The 13,293-nt window shown below is 45.9% G+C and overlaps 1 protein-coding gene across 1 annotated transcript; it reads right to left on the bottom strand.

Annotated features, from left to right (window-relative positions):
• Window positions 1-193: 193 nt before the first annotated feature.
• LOC101319152 (C-C chemokine receptor type 5) lies at window positions 194-5,075 on the bottom strand. The gene is made up of 2 exons (XM_019946955.3): window positions 4,865-5,075; window positions 194-3,322 (listed from the first exon to the last, which is right to left on the bottom strand). Exon 2 carries the CDS (start codon window positions 3,309-3,311, stop codon window positions 2,253-2,255), a length of 1,059 nt encoding a protein of 352 aa, XP_019802514.2. The 5' UTR covers window positions 3,312-3,322; window positions 4,865-5,075; the 3' UTR covers window positions 194-2,252.
• Window positions 5,076-13,293: the final 8,218 nt, after the last annotated feature.

Raw genomic sequence — 13,293 nt, 5'->3', positions numbered from 1 at the left:
GGGAAGTAGCATCTTTAAAAACAAATTATTCTGGCAATTTGATCCAGGGAGAAGGTTAACTTTTAAAAATAATTAGAAAAATAATTCTCAATATGTGTGTTTGTGTGTGTGTATGAAATTTTCCGAAACAGCTACACAAAATGCTCTCACAACTTTATGTGCTATTTTCTAAATGTAAACTTGGCTGAAAATACAAGAATACAACCAGTTATTTTACAGGGTTTTTATTAGATACATATTTTCTTCTAAGCAGTTTGTAACTTCCTATATATGTAAGAATGTCATACACATGTATATGTGTATATATACATATATATATGTTTATATGTATATACACAAAGATACCAGAATGTTTGAACTGATTCATAGGTGAGGGTCATGTGTTATATATGCACTCTCAGTAACCTTAAGGGCAAAAGAAAAGGTCCTTCCAGTCACTTCCCATTGATAGCCACAACCCTCAAGATTCCCATTTAAGAACTGCAGAAAAATCAGTAGTACCTCTTATTTTGACACCTTAATCTCCTGAGGGATTCTCACTCCTTTACATTTTCCCACCTAATCTTTACAACGATAGTCTTAGCTACCCCTGAATTCAAAACAATCTTAGGCATATACAAAATAACAGAAGTAGCAACTGCGAAAAATTTCAAATTCTCCCTTTGAAATGAATAAGTCTCTTAGTGTTTGGATATGCTTTGTTTGGAGATGGTGCCTGGAAGGTGTATCTAAAGCCTCCACACTCAGCCTGAAACACAGAGGTTAGTAAATTGCACGTTTTGTGGCTTATAAAGCTTGAGGCAGCCTGTTTCCAAATGAGTGTGTCCTTCTTCCCTTTGTCTATTGATAGTTAGATCCAGAAAACCGTAAATAGTGGTGCGCCTGAAACAGGCAGAAACAGTCATTCAGGCTTCCTGCAGCTCTTGGGGACCTCTTTACTCGGTGCTTATAAAGCTCTGGATTTTCATTAACTGTGTAATCAGTCCTCACCTAGATGTCATATCTGACCTAAAAGTGTTCCTGGACCTCAGGCTCGTGCGTTCGTAAATCTGGTGTTTCAGAGCCCCCTGGAGATGCCTCATGATTCGAGCCTGGATGGGACGGACAGCTCTGGGGGCGGAGCAGTCAGTCACAGGCAGCCCAGGGTCTGTGTGCCTAGGGCTTTGGTCAGCTCACAGACCACCAACTTTCTCTTCCACCAACTCCTGTTTTGACCTAAACCTCCTCCTCCTTCTTGGTGTCTCTTTCAGGGCATCTCTGATGCTCGCGTGGAATCTAGGGGTTCACTCTGACTGTTCTCTGCTCCTCACCGCCAAGCCAAATCCGCCCCAACTATTATTGCTGACTCTCATCCTAAATGCTGTGAGAATGCACCCCTCCTTCCCATCTCTTGTGCCTCGACCTAAGTGGAGCCTCCTCACTCGATCAGATTGTTTTGGTCTCCTTTCCCTGAATGCTCACCTTTCCAGGCCATCCTTTGGCTGTGGAATGAGCCTTCTGCAACACTGGCAAGGGCTCCCTGCTCTGCTCTTGGACTTTGATGAGCAGCGCTGTCCAGGTTCCTCATGCTCTCACCTCATCCTTCCTCCCCTGGGGCTCCCCCAACCAGAGCACATCTCCCCACAGCCAGTCTTTGCCAGTGCGGTGCCTGCAGCTCATCTTCCCTCTTCACCAACAGACCATCCACCTCCAATCCCTTCTCTGCGAAGAAGCCTTCCCAGCTCTCAGCAGGCCACAGGGCTCTCCCCTGGTGTGAATGTCTGTGGAACTTGTTAACCACACCTTGGAGGGGAGATCCCACATGGAAGTTGTCATTTCTTAACTGATCACGGGCATGTCTTTTCTCCCCATGGCAAGAGAAAGATATATTTTAAGCACATTTGCAACCTGGATGTTGCCCTACTCCAATAAGAAACTATACAGTACTTTCCTCAGTTCATTTTGTTATTCCCGTTCAGGTAACCGAACTCAGGAATTAGCAATTCTCTGAGGATTTTTTTTTTTTTTTTTATTGAACTTTTGCAGTGAAGGGAGAGTTTGCCAATAAATTGATGTATGTGGAGTGGAGGTGAGAAGGTTGCTATTTCATCACGTGTTTTGGTTTGGCTTTCTAGAACTGATGAGCTTGAAATATCTAATATACTTAGAGCTGATGCCAAATAAATGGATGAAACTTAAACCCTCTATGACAGTAACTTCCTCTTTAAAAGAACCGCTCCTGCCCCTAATCTGCATATAAAAACTGAGTCAGGTCACAAGCCAACAGAGATTTCCTGCTCCCCTGTGGATCGTGTGTAAATGGAGCTCGTTCTCTCTGGAGCGTCTCCCTGGAAGACTGGACAGCCTTTGCAGAAGCATCTGGCAACGTGCTTTCGGAAGAACTGTAAGAGATAGCTTCGGAACTTCTCCCCGACGAAGGCATAGATGATGGGGTTGATGCAGCAGTGTGTCATCCCCAGGGTCTCTGTCACCTGCATGGCTTGGTCCAGCCTATTAGAGTCACTGCAGTTATTCAGGCCAAAGAATTCCTGGAAGGTGCTCAGAAGAAGGATGATGTTGTAGGGAGCCCAGAAGAGAAAGTAGACAATCATGATGGCAAAGATGAGCCTCACGGCCTTGTGCTTCTTCTTCTCGTTGCGACACCGAAGCAGGGTTTTTAGGATTCCCGAGTAGCAGACGATCATGACAAGCAGTGGCAGCACCAGGCCCAAGATGACTATCTTTAAAGTTTGGAGGTTCTTCCAGAAATGATACCGACTGGATGGAAAATGAGGGCTGCATGTATAACGAGAACCCTCTTTCTGGGATTTGGTGAAGATGATTCCTGGGAGAGAGGCAAACACAGCCACCACCCAGGTGACCCCACTTGTCACCACCCCAGAGGTGACTGTCCTGGCTTTCAAAGCAAACACAGCATGGACGATAGCCAGGTACCTATCAATTGTCAAGAGGATGATGAAGAAGATTCCAGAGAAAAAGCCAATGAAATAGAAGCCCGTGAAAAACTGGCACGTTATATCTCCAAAGACCCACTGGTCTGCAGCATAGTGAGCCCAGAATGGGATGGTGATGATGAAAAGCAGGTCAGAGACGGCCAAGTTGAGCAGGTAGATGTCAGTCATGCTTTTCAGCTTTTTGCAGTTGATCAGGGTGAGGACAACCAGAATGTTACCCACAAAACCAAAGATGAACACCAGCGAGTAGAGCGGGGGCAGGAGCTGGGCTGCAGTTTGTCTCACATTGACTTTTTGGCAGGGCTCTGACATCCCATAATCAATGTCGTAGAGGGGACTTGATGTTTGACAATCCATTTTGCTCGACTCTGTGAATAAAGAAGAGATCTTTTTTAAAGTCCTAGAATGTCCTTAACAGTCCATCATGAATGCAAACTATCTTAAACACCAGTAGATTTTAAAAGTTGATACATAGATTTCTACATTTAACTGAAGTCCCTTTTTTGGTCAAACAGTGAACTTCTGTAGTAAGGGATGTTTGTTGCCTGCTTCTCTGCTTACTAGATGGAGAGTATCATCTCACTAAATAAAATCTGACGTTGCGTAGCCATGTGGAGTGAATGAAGCTGTGATAACAATGTCCAGAAACCGGGTCAGGCACCGTCCGACACTGTCTTACAATCTATTCTGAAGCTGCCATTCCCAGGAGTTAGCTTACACACAGCATCATTACGAGCATGCTGGTGGTAATGAACAGTTCCCCAGGGTGCTCTGCCTGCCAAACATTGTTCCAAGCTTCACTTCCATTCATTCAGTTAATCCTCAAGGTGACCCAGTGAGGCGGGTCAGGTTATTGTCCCCATTTTACAAATAAGGGCCTCAGAGCACAGAGAGGTTGAGTAACTTCGCCAAAGACACACAGTGAGGAAGCAACTAGTTTTGAATGCAGGCAGCCTGTACTCTTATCCGTCGTGGTCCCCGATCTTTCACTCTTTGGTGAGAGAACTAAAAACAGGACTGTCAGCCTGGTGCCTCAGTGTAGTCAAAATGAAACAGGCTGATGCCTGAGTCCCCTGAGAAGGTCATAGGAACCAGCAGCCAGTTGTGAAATCCAGACTGCCATTCTCACATTTTCTCTGAAGTTTGTGTTTGTAGTTTCTGAGCTGCTATGGTTAAGAGCTCCCACACATACATAAAAATGACCAAGTGGACAGTGTTTCATCTCCCATCATACATCCTGAGTTAGCTCAGTCCCTTCACGACCCACTGACTTGCCTGGTCTATTTAAGTTCCACTCCTTGATTGAGAGTTTTCCCTAATTAGTCCTTGTGAGTCTCAAACTCCTGGTACCTCAGATTAGGCAGCTGAGAGAAGCACACAGAAAATCTCACCTTTAAATTCTGAGCCAGAAAAAGAATCATACACTGAATATGCCATGAAACTTCATTTGATATTTGAAACTTGTTATTAATTTGGACAATTTTCAGGCTTCCTTCTTTTCTTGGCCAAAAAAAAAAAAGAAGACTTGGATGCAACTTCTGGTTAGGCGTCTGTTCAGAGGGCATCCTGATGAGGAGGTTTTAGTTCTCCTTACCAGAAGATCATCTCTGTCAAGGTTTTGGCCAATAATCATCATCTCTCTGAAAAATCTTTCTTATGAAAGGTGAGGGCTTTTAAAAATAATATTGCTCCCTTTAAAGTTTTTCATTCATAATCATGTTTTGTATCTTTGATGTTATCACAGTCTGAAACCATTCTGAAATCTAACTTTTTACTTAAAGATAATATTTTAAGATAGTTCAGTGAGCACCTGGTGTTTTTCTAATGTCTTCCATGGTTTCCTGCAAAGGCTTTTACTCATCACACAAGCTGAGCTAAGTAATAGGCAAAGTGGCTGAGAGGTGACTTACCGAGAGAGATTCTCGCAGGGGGACAGATGTCTTAGTTCCTCTGACCAGTTGAGCTGTGCAAATCAAACATACAGACAGCATAAAAGAAGGAAATGCACAGTTTCTTCTGAATTGGGGGCGGAGTTTTAATGAATAAGTATGTGGCAGTGCAGAAAATCATCAGAGAACAGTCTTTTTTTCTAAAAAAAAGAAAAATTGAGCTTGAAATAGACTAGAAAATAGATAGCTGGTCTGAAAGCTTATTCATGGGCTTCCCTGATTACACAGTTTCTTTCTGGTTCTCAGTTCATCCAACCACACAGTCTGTTAGAAAACAGAAAGAATTGAAGGGAAAACAGAAAGAATTGAAGGGTAATAGAACTAGAAGAACATTCATGTCCATCTAGGTAAAAGCCCTCATTTTACTGAAAGAAACTGCTGGCCAAGAAGCAAATGATTAGGAGGACTTAAGACCACAGGGCTTATCAACGGGGAGGCTCAACGGGTGAGAGATTCTGACCCCCTTGCCGTTTGTCTTCCGTGAAAGCCAGCTGAAACCAGCTCTGAAGTGAAGGGAACATCTCACCTTAACCCCGTGCTCCCCTTTATCTGCTCTCCCCTCACCCCCCTTGCCTGCCACGACTCACACACATATGCTCACCACCCAATACTGTTTTCCTCTGCAAACTAAAATAACTGGTTGCTTAAGGGTTTTTACTCTACCTTTACCTGTGAGCTAAACATGTTGCCCATCTTTCTCCAGATCAAGCATCTTGGGAGCATGTCATTATGAATTTTCACTCTCCCTATCCACTGTTTTGCAGCCCTCCAAGCCAGCAGGCATTTGTGAGTGCCTGTATTCTGCCAGGGATGTAGGCAGCAGAGTTCCTCACTCCAAGGATACAGTCTATCTGGAATTTCTGTGAGAATTTTTCAACACAAAACAGGCAACAAATGGCAGAAGAATAGGGTCAAGTTCAAGATTCGATTTCAATATTATATGCAGTCACCCCAGGCTTCCTTGGTGGTTGGTTACTTATCTATAAATCTTAATTGTAGACCACAAAACCAAGAACATAGTGGAGAGTCAGCGCCACAGAATAAGAAGCACTGGCTTGTGATCTGAGGAGACCCCAAACCTGTGGAAGTGGCCTCTACAGTCAGGTTGCCTGAGCTCGAAGCCTCGCCCTACCCTCAGCTTTCTCATCTGTGGAGTGGGCTGAATAATGGTAGTTGCTTCATGGGTTTGTTGGGAGGATTACATGAGGCATCCATGTCCAGAATTTAGCACATAGTATACACTCAATAAACATCAGACTCTTAGTTACTCATTCAGTGATCCTTTCTTAGAGAGATTTATTATATAAAATTCTAAAAAAATTTGTTCCCTGTGGGGTCCTTGTCTAGAGCATATTAGTATCAGCAAAATAGAAGCTGAAAGGGAGAAGCTAACCGCTGGTGCCATTAGGGATATGACTGCTGGGAAAAGCCAGAAAAGCACAGAAGGACCCAGCAGCTGGTAATCACAACCAGGACAGTGAGTTACGAAGAAGATGTTCAAGTTCATACAAGAGGCAGCAGTTGAGAACTGGACTCTAGTCATGAGGCTGGACTTAACACCCAGCTTCACTCTTTACTACTTGATCTGTACAAGTTACTGAAACTCTCCAGACCTTAGTTTTCTTACCTGTAAAATGGGGGGAAAAAAAGCCCCAAACACAAACCTACTCGACAGATCTGTGGTTGAGATCAAATGACAGAACGAGTTGTAGTCTTTTGTAGGTACCGGCTCTCTGTGGGCTAGTTAAGCAGCGACGTACAAAGTATGCTTGAGAAAGCGTTCACAAAATGTGTAGCAAATAAATTAACACAGAATTTCACAGGAAATGGGGAATATAGTTTCGGCTGGTTGAAGAGAAGCCTTATGTTCAGTGGTAATACACTGGGTAGAACTCTCAGATGCTGCCAGACAAATGTTGCTTTTCTGTGTGTGGCATTGGTTGCCTTGTATTTTATTGATACTTCGCCATGTGGAGCTGGGGCTTTGCCCTGTGTTCTGTGGGTCTTGTCATCTGGGTGGCTGTGGAGTTGAGGGCACACTCACCCCCAGAGGGCAGCGTGGAGTAGTGGAGCAGGCTCGAAGTTGCCCATACTGGGCTGCTGGCTCGCTGTGTGCCCTTGGCAAGATACTTCCCCTCTCTGAGCTTCTGTTTCCCCATTCTGTGAAATGATGTGCTAGACTTGGGGTCCCCAAGGGACCTCTCCCCTTAAATACAAAATGACTCCATGGCCAAGTTGGTTTGGAAAATACCACATTTGGGCAATACAGGGTGAGGATTCACAGGCTGAAACAAGGAAGCACAGCTTAGCAGGGTGCGTGACCCCCTTTTAGGGGGACATTCAGGTCACCTCTTGGGGTAGGGGTTCATCCCAGGGATGCACAAGGAAGGGAGGACCCATGGGAACGTCTCTCTCTACGTTCGGCTCTCTGCATAACATGATATGTGGGACTTTTCCTGTTGTCCCGTGTTGTCCCATAGCAACAGTAAACCAGCAGTGTATCATGCTGTGCCTTAGTTTTGCCATCTCCGCTTCTTTTTTTACCTTGGCCCTCCCAGTTTCCCAGTTTGCAGGGCTCTGGTTCTGTTATGTATGGCCTTCAGACTCTCCATGAGAAATGATCTTTTGACTGGTTTGCTGCTCTGGACTTGATGCCCAGCCCTCCTTGTGGGGTGCTGGCCAGGCTTCCAGTAGCTGCTCCACTTTGAGTCATTACACCCGAGTTCCGAGGGCTGCTTCTCTCTCTGGACTCAGAGCTTCATCCACAAGATGGGGAGGACATTGAATTTCTTCCTCGGGTTCAAAGGACCAACTGCATGAGCTCAATGAGCTGAAACCCTGACACACAGCAGCTCACACGAACAGACAGGGGCTCACGCTGACTCTAGGTCAATGTCAACAGTGAGACGGACTGAAAAAATAGCAAGTGAATCTTTTCGTTTTTAAAACAGGTGTCTAACTCTAAAACCAACACGTGCTTATTGTGTCAAGTTAGGAAAAACAGAAAAATAGAAAGTACGGAAAAAATTAGACATTCTCACAATCTCAAAACAGTCCCTCTTAACACATGATGTGTTTTAATCCACACCTTTTCCCATGCATACTTTCTGATTAATTGTTCTCACACACATTCCAGTTCTTTATGCTGCTTTTTTTTTTTGCTAAAGATTACAGTATAGGCATGTCCTTATGTTATTAAAAATTCTTTATAAATGCAGCTTTTTAATTATTATTTTTATTGAGGTATAACTTACGTGCAGCAAAGCGCACTAGACCCAGGTGTACATCTTGGTGAAGTTTTGATACGCATACACCCTGTAGCCAGATGATAGGGAGTAGCCTTGTCACCCCAGAAAGTGCCCTTGTACCCCACCCAGCGGCAGGGGCCACTCTGACTTCTGTGCATGGATTAGATGTGCCTCTTCTTTAACTTCATATAAATGGCATCACAGACTCTGTCCTCTTTCTGGTTTCTTTCGTTCAACAGAATGCCGTAACTATATGTGACAGAGCTCTGTTAATAGGCGGTTGAGCCCTTTCCCTGGTTCACTCACATGGACAGCATGTTTTGAGTGTTGCTGTCAGTGCTCTGGTATCTCCACCAAGGAGGAAGCTCCCAGTGTCCCCAAAGCCCCCTTCACCAGGAGAGCCAGAGAATCCCCACGGTCCTCGAAGAAGTAGGAAGAATCCCTCCCCCCCTCCAACCAGTGTTACATTTTGCACTCATGTGCCTCAGCAGTGATGCTGGGGTCTCATGACTTCCAGTGTCCCTTCACCTTCTACCCCAGACACCCTTTGTGGCAAGCGGGGCTGGGAGGCCACCATGCTGTTCTCTCCACTCCCACTGTGTCTGTTCGCTAGACCCTTCCCAGTATGACCCCTTTTCCCAGACCATGCACCACGTCCCCCTCACCCTGTGCAAATCATCAAACCAAGTAGACATTTACAGGCTGTCCACCTCATCGCTTTATTAGATAATGTCCAGACCTGGTGGAAACCCCTTAACTCTGCTGGGAAGTCTGCTGTATGCATTTTGGGTATTTCTTTCAGATCACTACCCAGACATGGCGCTGATGTAACCTTATGTGCGGTAACAGAAGTCTAAGGTGCTGATTAAGGTGTATACTAGACCCTCTGTGGTCTTCAGTGGGTCAGGTCATACCTGCAGCTATGTGTTCGGCTCTCTACATAACATGATATGTGGGACTTTTCCTGTTGTCCCAGAGCTGGCAACTATGTATGGCCTGAGGCTGAGGGCAAAGAGGTGTTGAGTACCCGGAAGTTCTACAAAAAAACCACTGACACCTAGGATCACACACCTCCCCCAGGCCTTACTAAGAGTAACAGAATCAGCCCTGTGCCCCTAGTCACCATGACAACCCTTCTCACCCCATCCTGTGTAAGGAGACAAGTTTGGGCAGGAAAGGGTTATAGAAGTGGGTGGGGTTGATGGGAAGGAGGGTGGGGTTCCTCTCCCCAAAGCCAGAGGAGGGGCCTCTGAAAGAACCATGTGAGGAATGGGGGCTTGCGGGAAGGGGAGGCCAGTGCCTCATTCCTGGGTGGGGCATCCACTGGGCAGCAAACCAGCTGAGCAGGGAAGAGGAGATTGGAGACAGGTGATGGTGGAGATGGTGTGGCCGTGAGGCAGCAAGGATATCCCAAGGATGTCAAGTTATAAACATGGTGCTAGACAGGTGGCGTCTGGAGAAATTTCCAATCTCAGTCACTCACCACACCCAGGGCCAGCCTTCCCCTGAATTCATGGGCTGCCTCGTAGAGGTCAGCTCACCAGCCCAGGCACCTCTTCGCTCATGTTGAGTTTCTTCTTGGCAGCCCTTGGTGGCCTTTGCTGCTGGCTAATCTCACCTGAGGCCATTTCAGTTTCTCAGGGAAATTTTTTTTTTTTAATTTTATTTATTTATTTATTTTTGGCTGTGTTGGGTCTTCGTTTCTGTGCGTGGGCTTTCTCTAGTTGCGGTGAGCGGGGGCCACTCTTCATTGCGGTGCGTGGGCCTCTCACTGTCGTGACCTCTCTTCTTGTGGAGCACAAGCTCCAGACGCGCAGGCTCAGTAGTTGTGGCTCACAGGCCTAGTTGCTCCGCGGCATGTGGGATCTTCCCAGACCAGGGCTCGAACCCATGTCCCCTGCATTGGCAGGCAGATTCCCAACCACTGTGCCACCAGGGAAGCCCCATCAGGGAAATTAAAAAAAATTTTTAAAAAATATTTATTTGGTTGCATCAGGTCTTAGTTGCAGCAGGCGGGCTCCTTAGTTGCAGCTCGAGGGCTCCTTAGTTGTGGCTTGCGGGCTCCTTAGTTGGGCATGCAAACTCTTAGTTGTGGCATGCATGTGGGATCTAGTCCCCGGACCAGGGATCGAACCCAGGCCCCCTGCCTTGGGAGAGCGGAGTCTTAACCACTGTGCCACCAGGGAATTCCCAGGGAAATTTTAATAATGAGAAAAAGTGAAAGTGGAAAGATAGGGTCTTGATGGCTTACTCCCAGGAGGCTGCAGGGCCTCTCTGAAAAAGTGCTCCAACAGCCCCAGTTGCCACAGATCGAAGAGGTTGGTATGGGGTGGACTGTGTCAAGCCCCAGCTCCACCAAAAGTCTTAAGATACCCATCGCCTGGAATGATCATCTTTCCTGACATTTGCTTAACTCAGCCCACTTCGAACGTTCTCCCTAGAATAAAGGAGACTTGAGGTTTCTTCCACTTCTAGATATGGAGATAGTTGGCAACTTTCAAGTGGCAGTTTCTTTGGTGGCAATAAAATCCTACTGTAGCTATTATAACTGTGATGCAGGACTGTCACCGGGTTAGTCACCTTCTCCTCGGGGCTGTCAACAAACTACACGTGCACCTCTGTTTCTGTGCTTTGCACAGTGCATTGTGATTATTAATACTCTGTTCTCCCCCGCGCCTCCCCATCAGCCATCCCTGGACTAGGAAGTCTAAGAGCATGGGAATAACATATCCGTCGTTATGAACCCGCGCCAGTCTGGCACACGGTAGATCCTCAGGTGTGCTTGTCACAGTGAATCTCATGATGGAAAAACAAATAGACACTTTTCCAAATTTTACCTCTGAGGGCACCAGCTGCCTTATGCATCTGTTACCTTTTCTGCTTCTTAGCAGGCAACCCCCACGAGTCAGGGGCGTACCACAGTGAACATGGACCTCTTACTCCTGTGACCTGGGGCCGCTTTGTGGCCGGGGCCCTGGCTCTGCTCTCTGCATCTTCCCGCTCACTCACCAGGCACCTGGGCTGAACTTGTGTTCTGGGACGGCCTTCCTGTGGCTGAGCAGGGAGAGCCAGAGGCTCCACCCAGTCACTCGACACTGTCAGTTCTGCTCACTTTCTGTTGGCCGAGCCGGCTGTGGCTTGGGGGTGGGGGTCCCTCTTGAAGGGCGCGCTGCAAGTCACACGGCAAGGACTAGCATGTGTAATGACAGGGGGAAGGGAGTGAAAAGCTGTGAACCATAAGACAGTCTGTCGTACTACAGCATAACAAAGCAGGCAGTTTAAAGACTTTTATTGTGGTAGGAATACAGTATGAGATTTACCCTTTTAACAGATCTTGAAGTGTACAATACAGTATTGTAGGCACACTGTTGTGAAACAGATATTTAGAACTTACTCATCCTGTATAACTGAAATTCTATGCATGTTGATAAATGGATAAAGAAAATAGGGTTAATACATCTAAGGAATCTTATTTCACCTTAAGAAAGAGAGAAATCCTGCAATATGCAACAACATGGATGTACCTGGAGGACAGGATGCCAAGTGAAATAAGTCAATCACAGAAAGATAAGAACTGCATAATTCCACTTATATGAGGAATCTAAAATCATCATACTCATAGATGGAAAGAATAGGATGGTGGTTGTCAGAGTTTTGGGAGAAGAAGGACAGGGTAGTTGGCAATCAGACAGTTTTTCTTTTAAAACAATATAATTAAGAGTATTGATTCATTTTCCAAGTCATAGTTTTTTTTTGTTTTTTTTTTTTTTGCAGTACGCGGGCTTCTCACTGCTGTGGCCTCTCCCGTTGCGGAGCAGAGGCTCCGGACGCGCAGGCCCAGCGGCCATGGCTCACGGGCCCAGCCGCTCCGCGGCATGCGGGATACCCCTGGACTGGGGCATGAACCCGCGTCCCCTGCATCGGCAGGCAGACCCCCAGCCACTGCGCCACCAGGGAAGCCCCAAGTGATAGTTTTTTAAAACAATATTTATGTTTCATCATCATCAAAACAAAATTTAATGCATTCATTAGGATAATATAAATATCTGCAGGTGAAGCACCACCCCCCTCCCTTGCAACACACACACATCTTTCTGAAACCTTCTTTAGCCATGAGGCAAGAAAGTAAAACCATAGTAACTTCCAGCTCCCCAGTTGCCAGGTTCCAGGAGCCTTGTGTTTCTTGCCTGCATCAGATAGGAAATGCACTAACATATATTTGTATTCTTAGCTCAGCCAAGATGAAAATCTCTGCTTATTTAAGTGAGCTTCTCCAATTCCTCTCCTTTACAAATAGGATTTAAAAGCTTTGATTAGGAGTCAGCTTGAATTAGAAGTTCCCACCGGCCAAAGAGGGGACCATTTGAGCATCAATAAGGACACTGGCAAGGCATGAAGCATTCAAATAGGATTAAATCCACGACTTCCTAGACTTACTAACAAGGCAAAAGAGATTTTTGGTAGCAAGTCAGAGAGAATAAAGACAGTTGAGATGACAGTTGTGGGGAGTGTGCTGTGATCCGACTGAGATTATTTAGATGCTACATCACCGTAAGCTAGTAAATCCACACATCAGAGACCTCCAACTCCCTAATCAACATTTATTTATGAACCGGTGGTCTCCCAAACATACCACGTGCTCCACCAACACCAGAATTGTCTCTATAACTAATACAGTATTTTTAGGCATGGCATAATAGTAACTCTTAAAGTGGTACTTTACCACAATTGCAAGTTGCAGTTTTCAGCTTTAATTTTTACTTTACATTGAAAAAAGTGTGTGTGTGTGTATATCTGAACTCTTTGCCTGTATGCAAAAATGAGGTGCTGGAAGGTAATTTGGAAGACTTTTTTTTCCACCCTATCTAGCTTCTTCCTCATCTAGGCCTGCCCTGCCTGGTAATAGACCCTGAGGTTACAGGCCGATGTTTGATTTCCAAGACAGGCCCCTTCTCTGCTCTGAGCACATACCCCAGTATCCTCACCAATTGCCTTCCCTCTCCAGGGCCCAACAGGGGGTTCTTGTTGCACAGTTTCCTTCACATTCTCCCCAAAGCTGCTCTCCTGGACCGCTACAAACCGGCTTTTGGAGTGGGGTAATCCTCCAGGCAGAGTTATGTGATAAAGGCTGCAGGGGGACAG

The sequence above is a fragment of the Tursiops truncatus genome, chromosome 10, assembly GCF_011762595.2.
Source record: "Tursiops truncatus isolate mTurTru1 chromosome 10, mTurTru1.mat.Y, whole genome shotgun sequence".
Lineage (NCBI taxonomy): Eukaryota > Metazoa > Chordata > Mammalia > Artiodactyla > Delphinidae > Tursiops > Tursiops truncatus.
The sequence above is the reverse complement of the archived record's forward strand: the minus strand, read 5'-3'. Positions and strand labels throughout refer to the sequence as shown.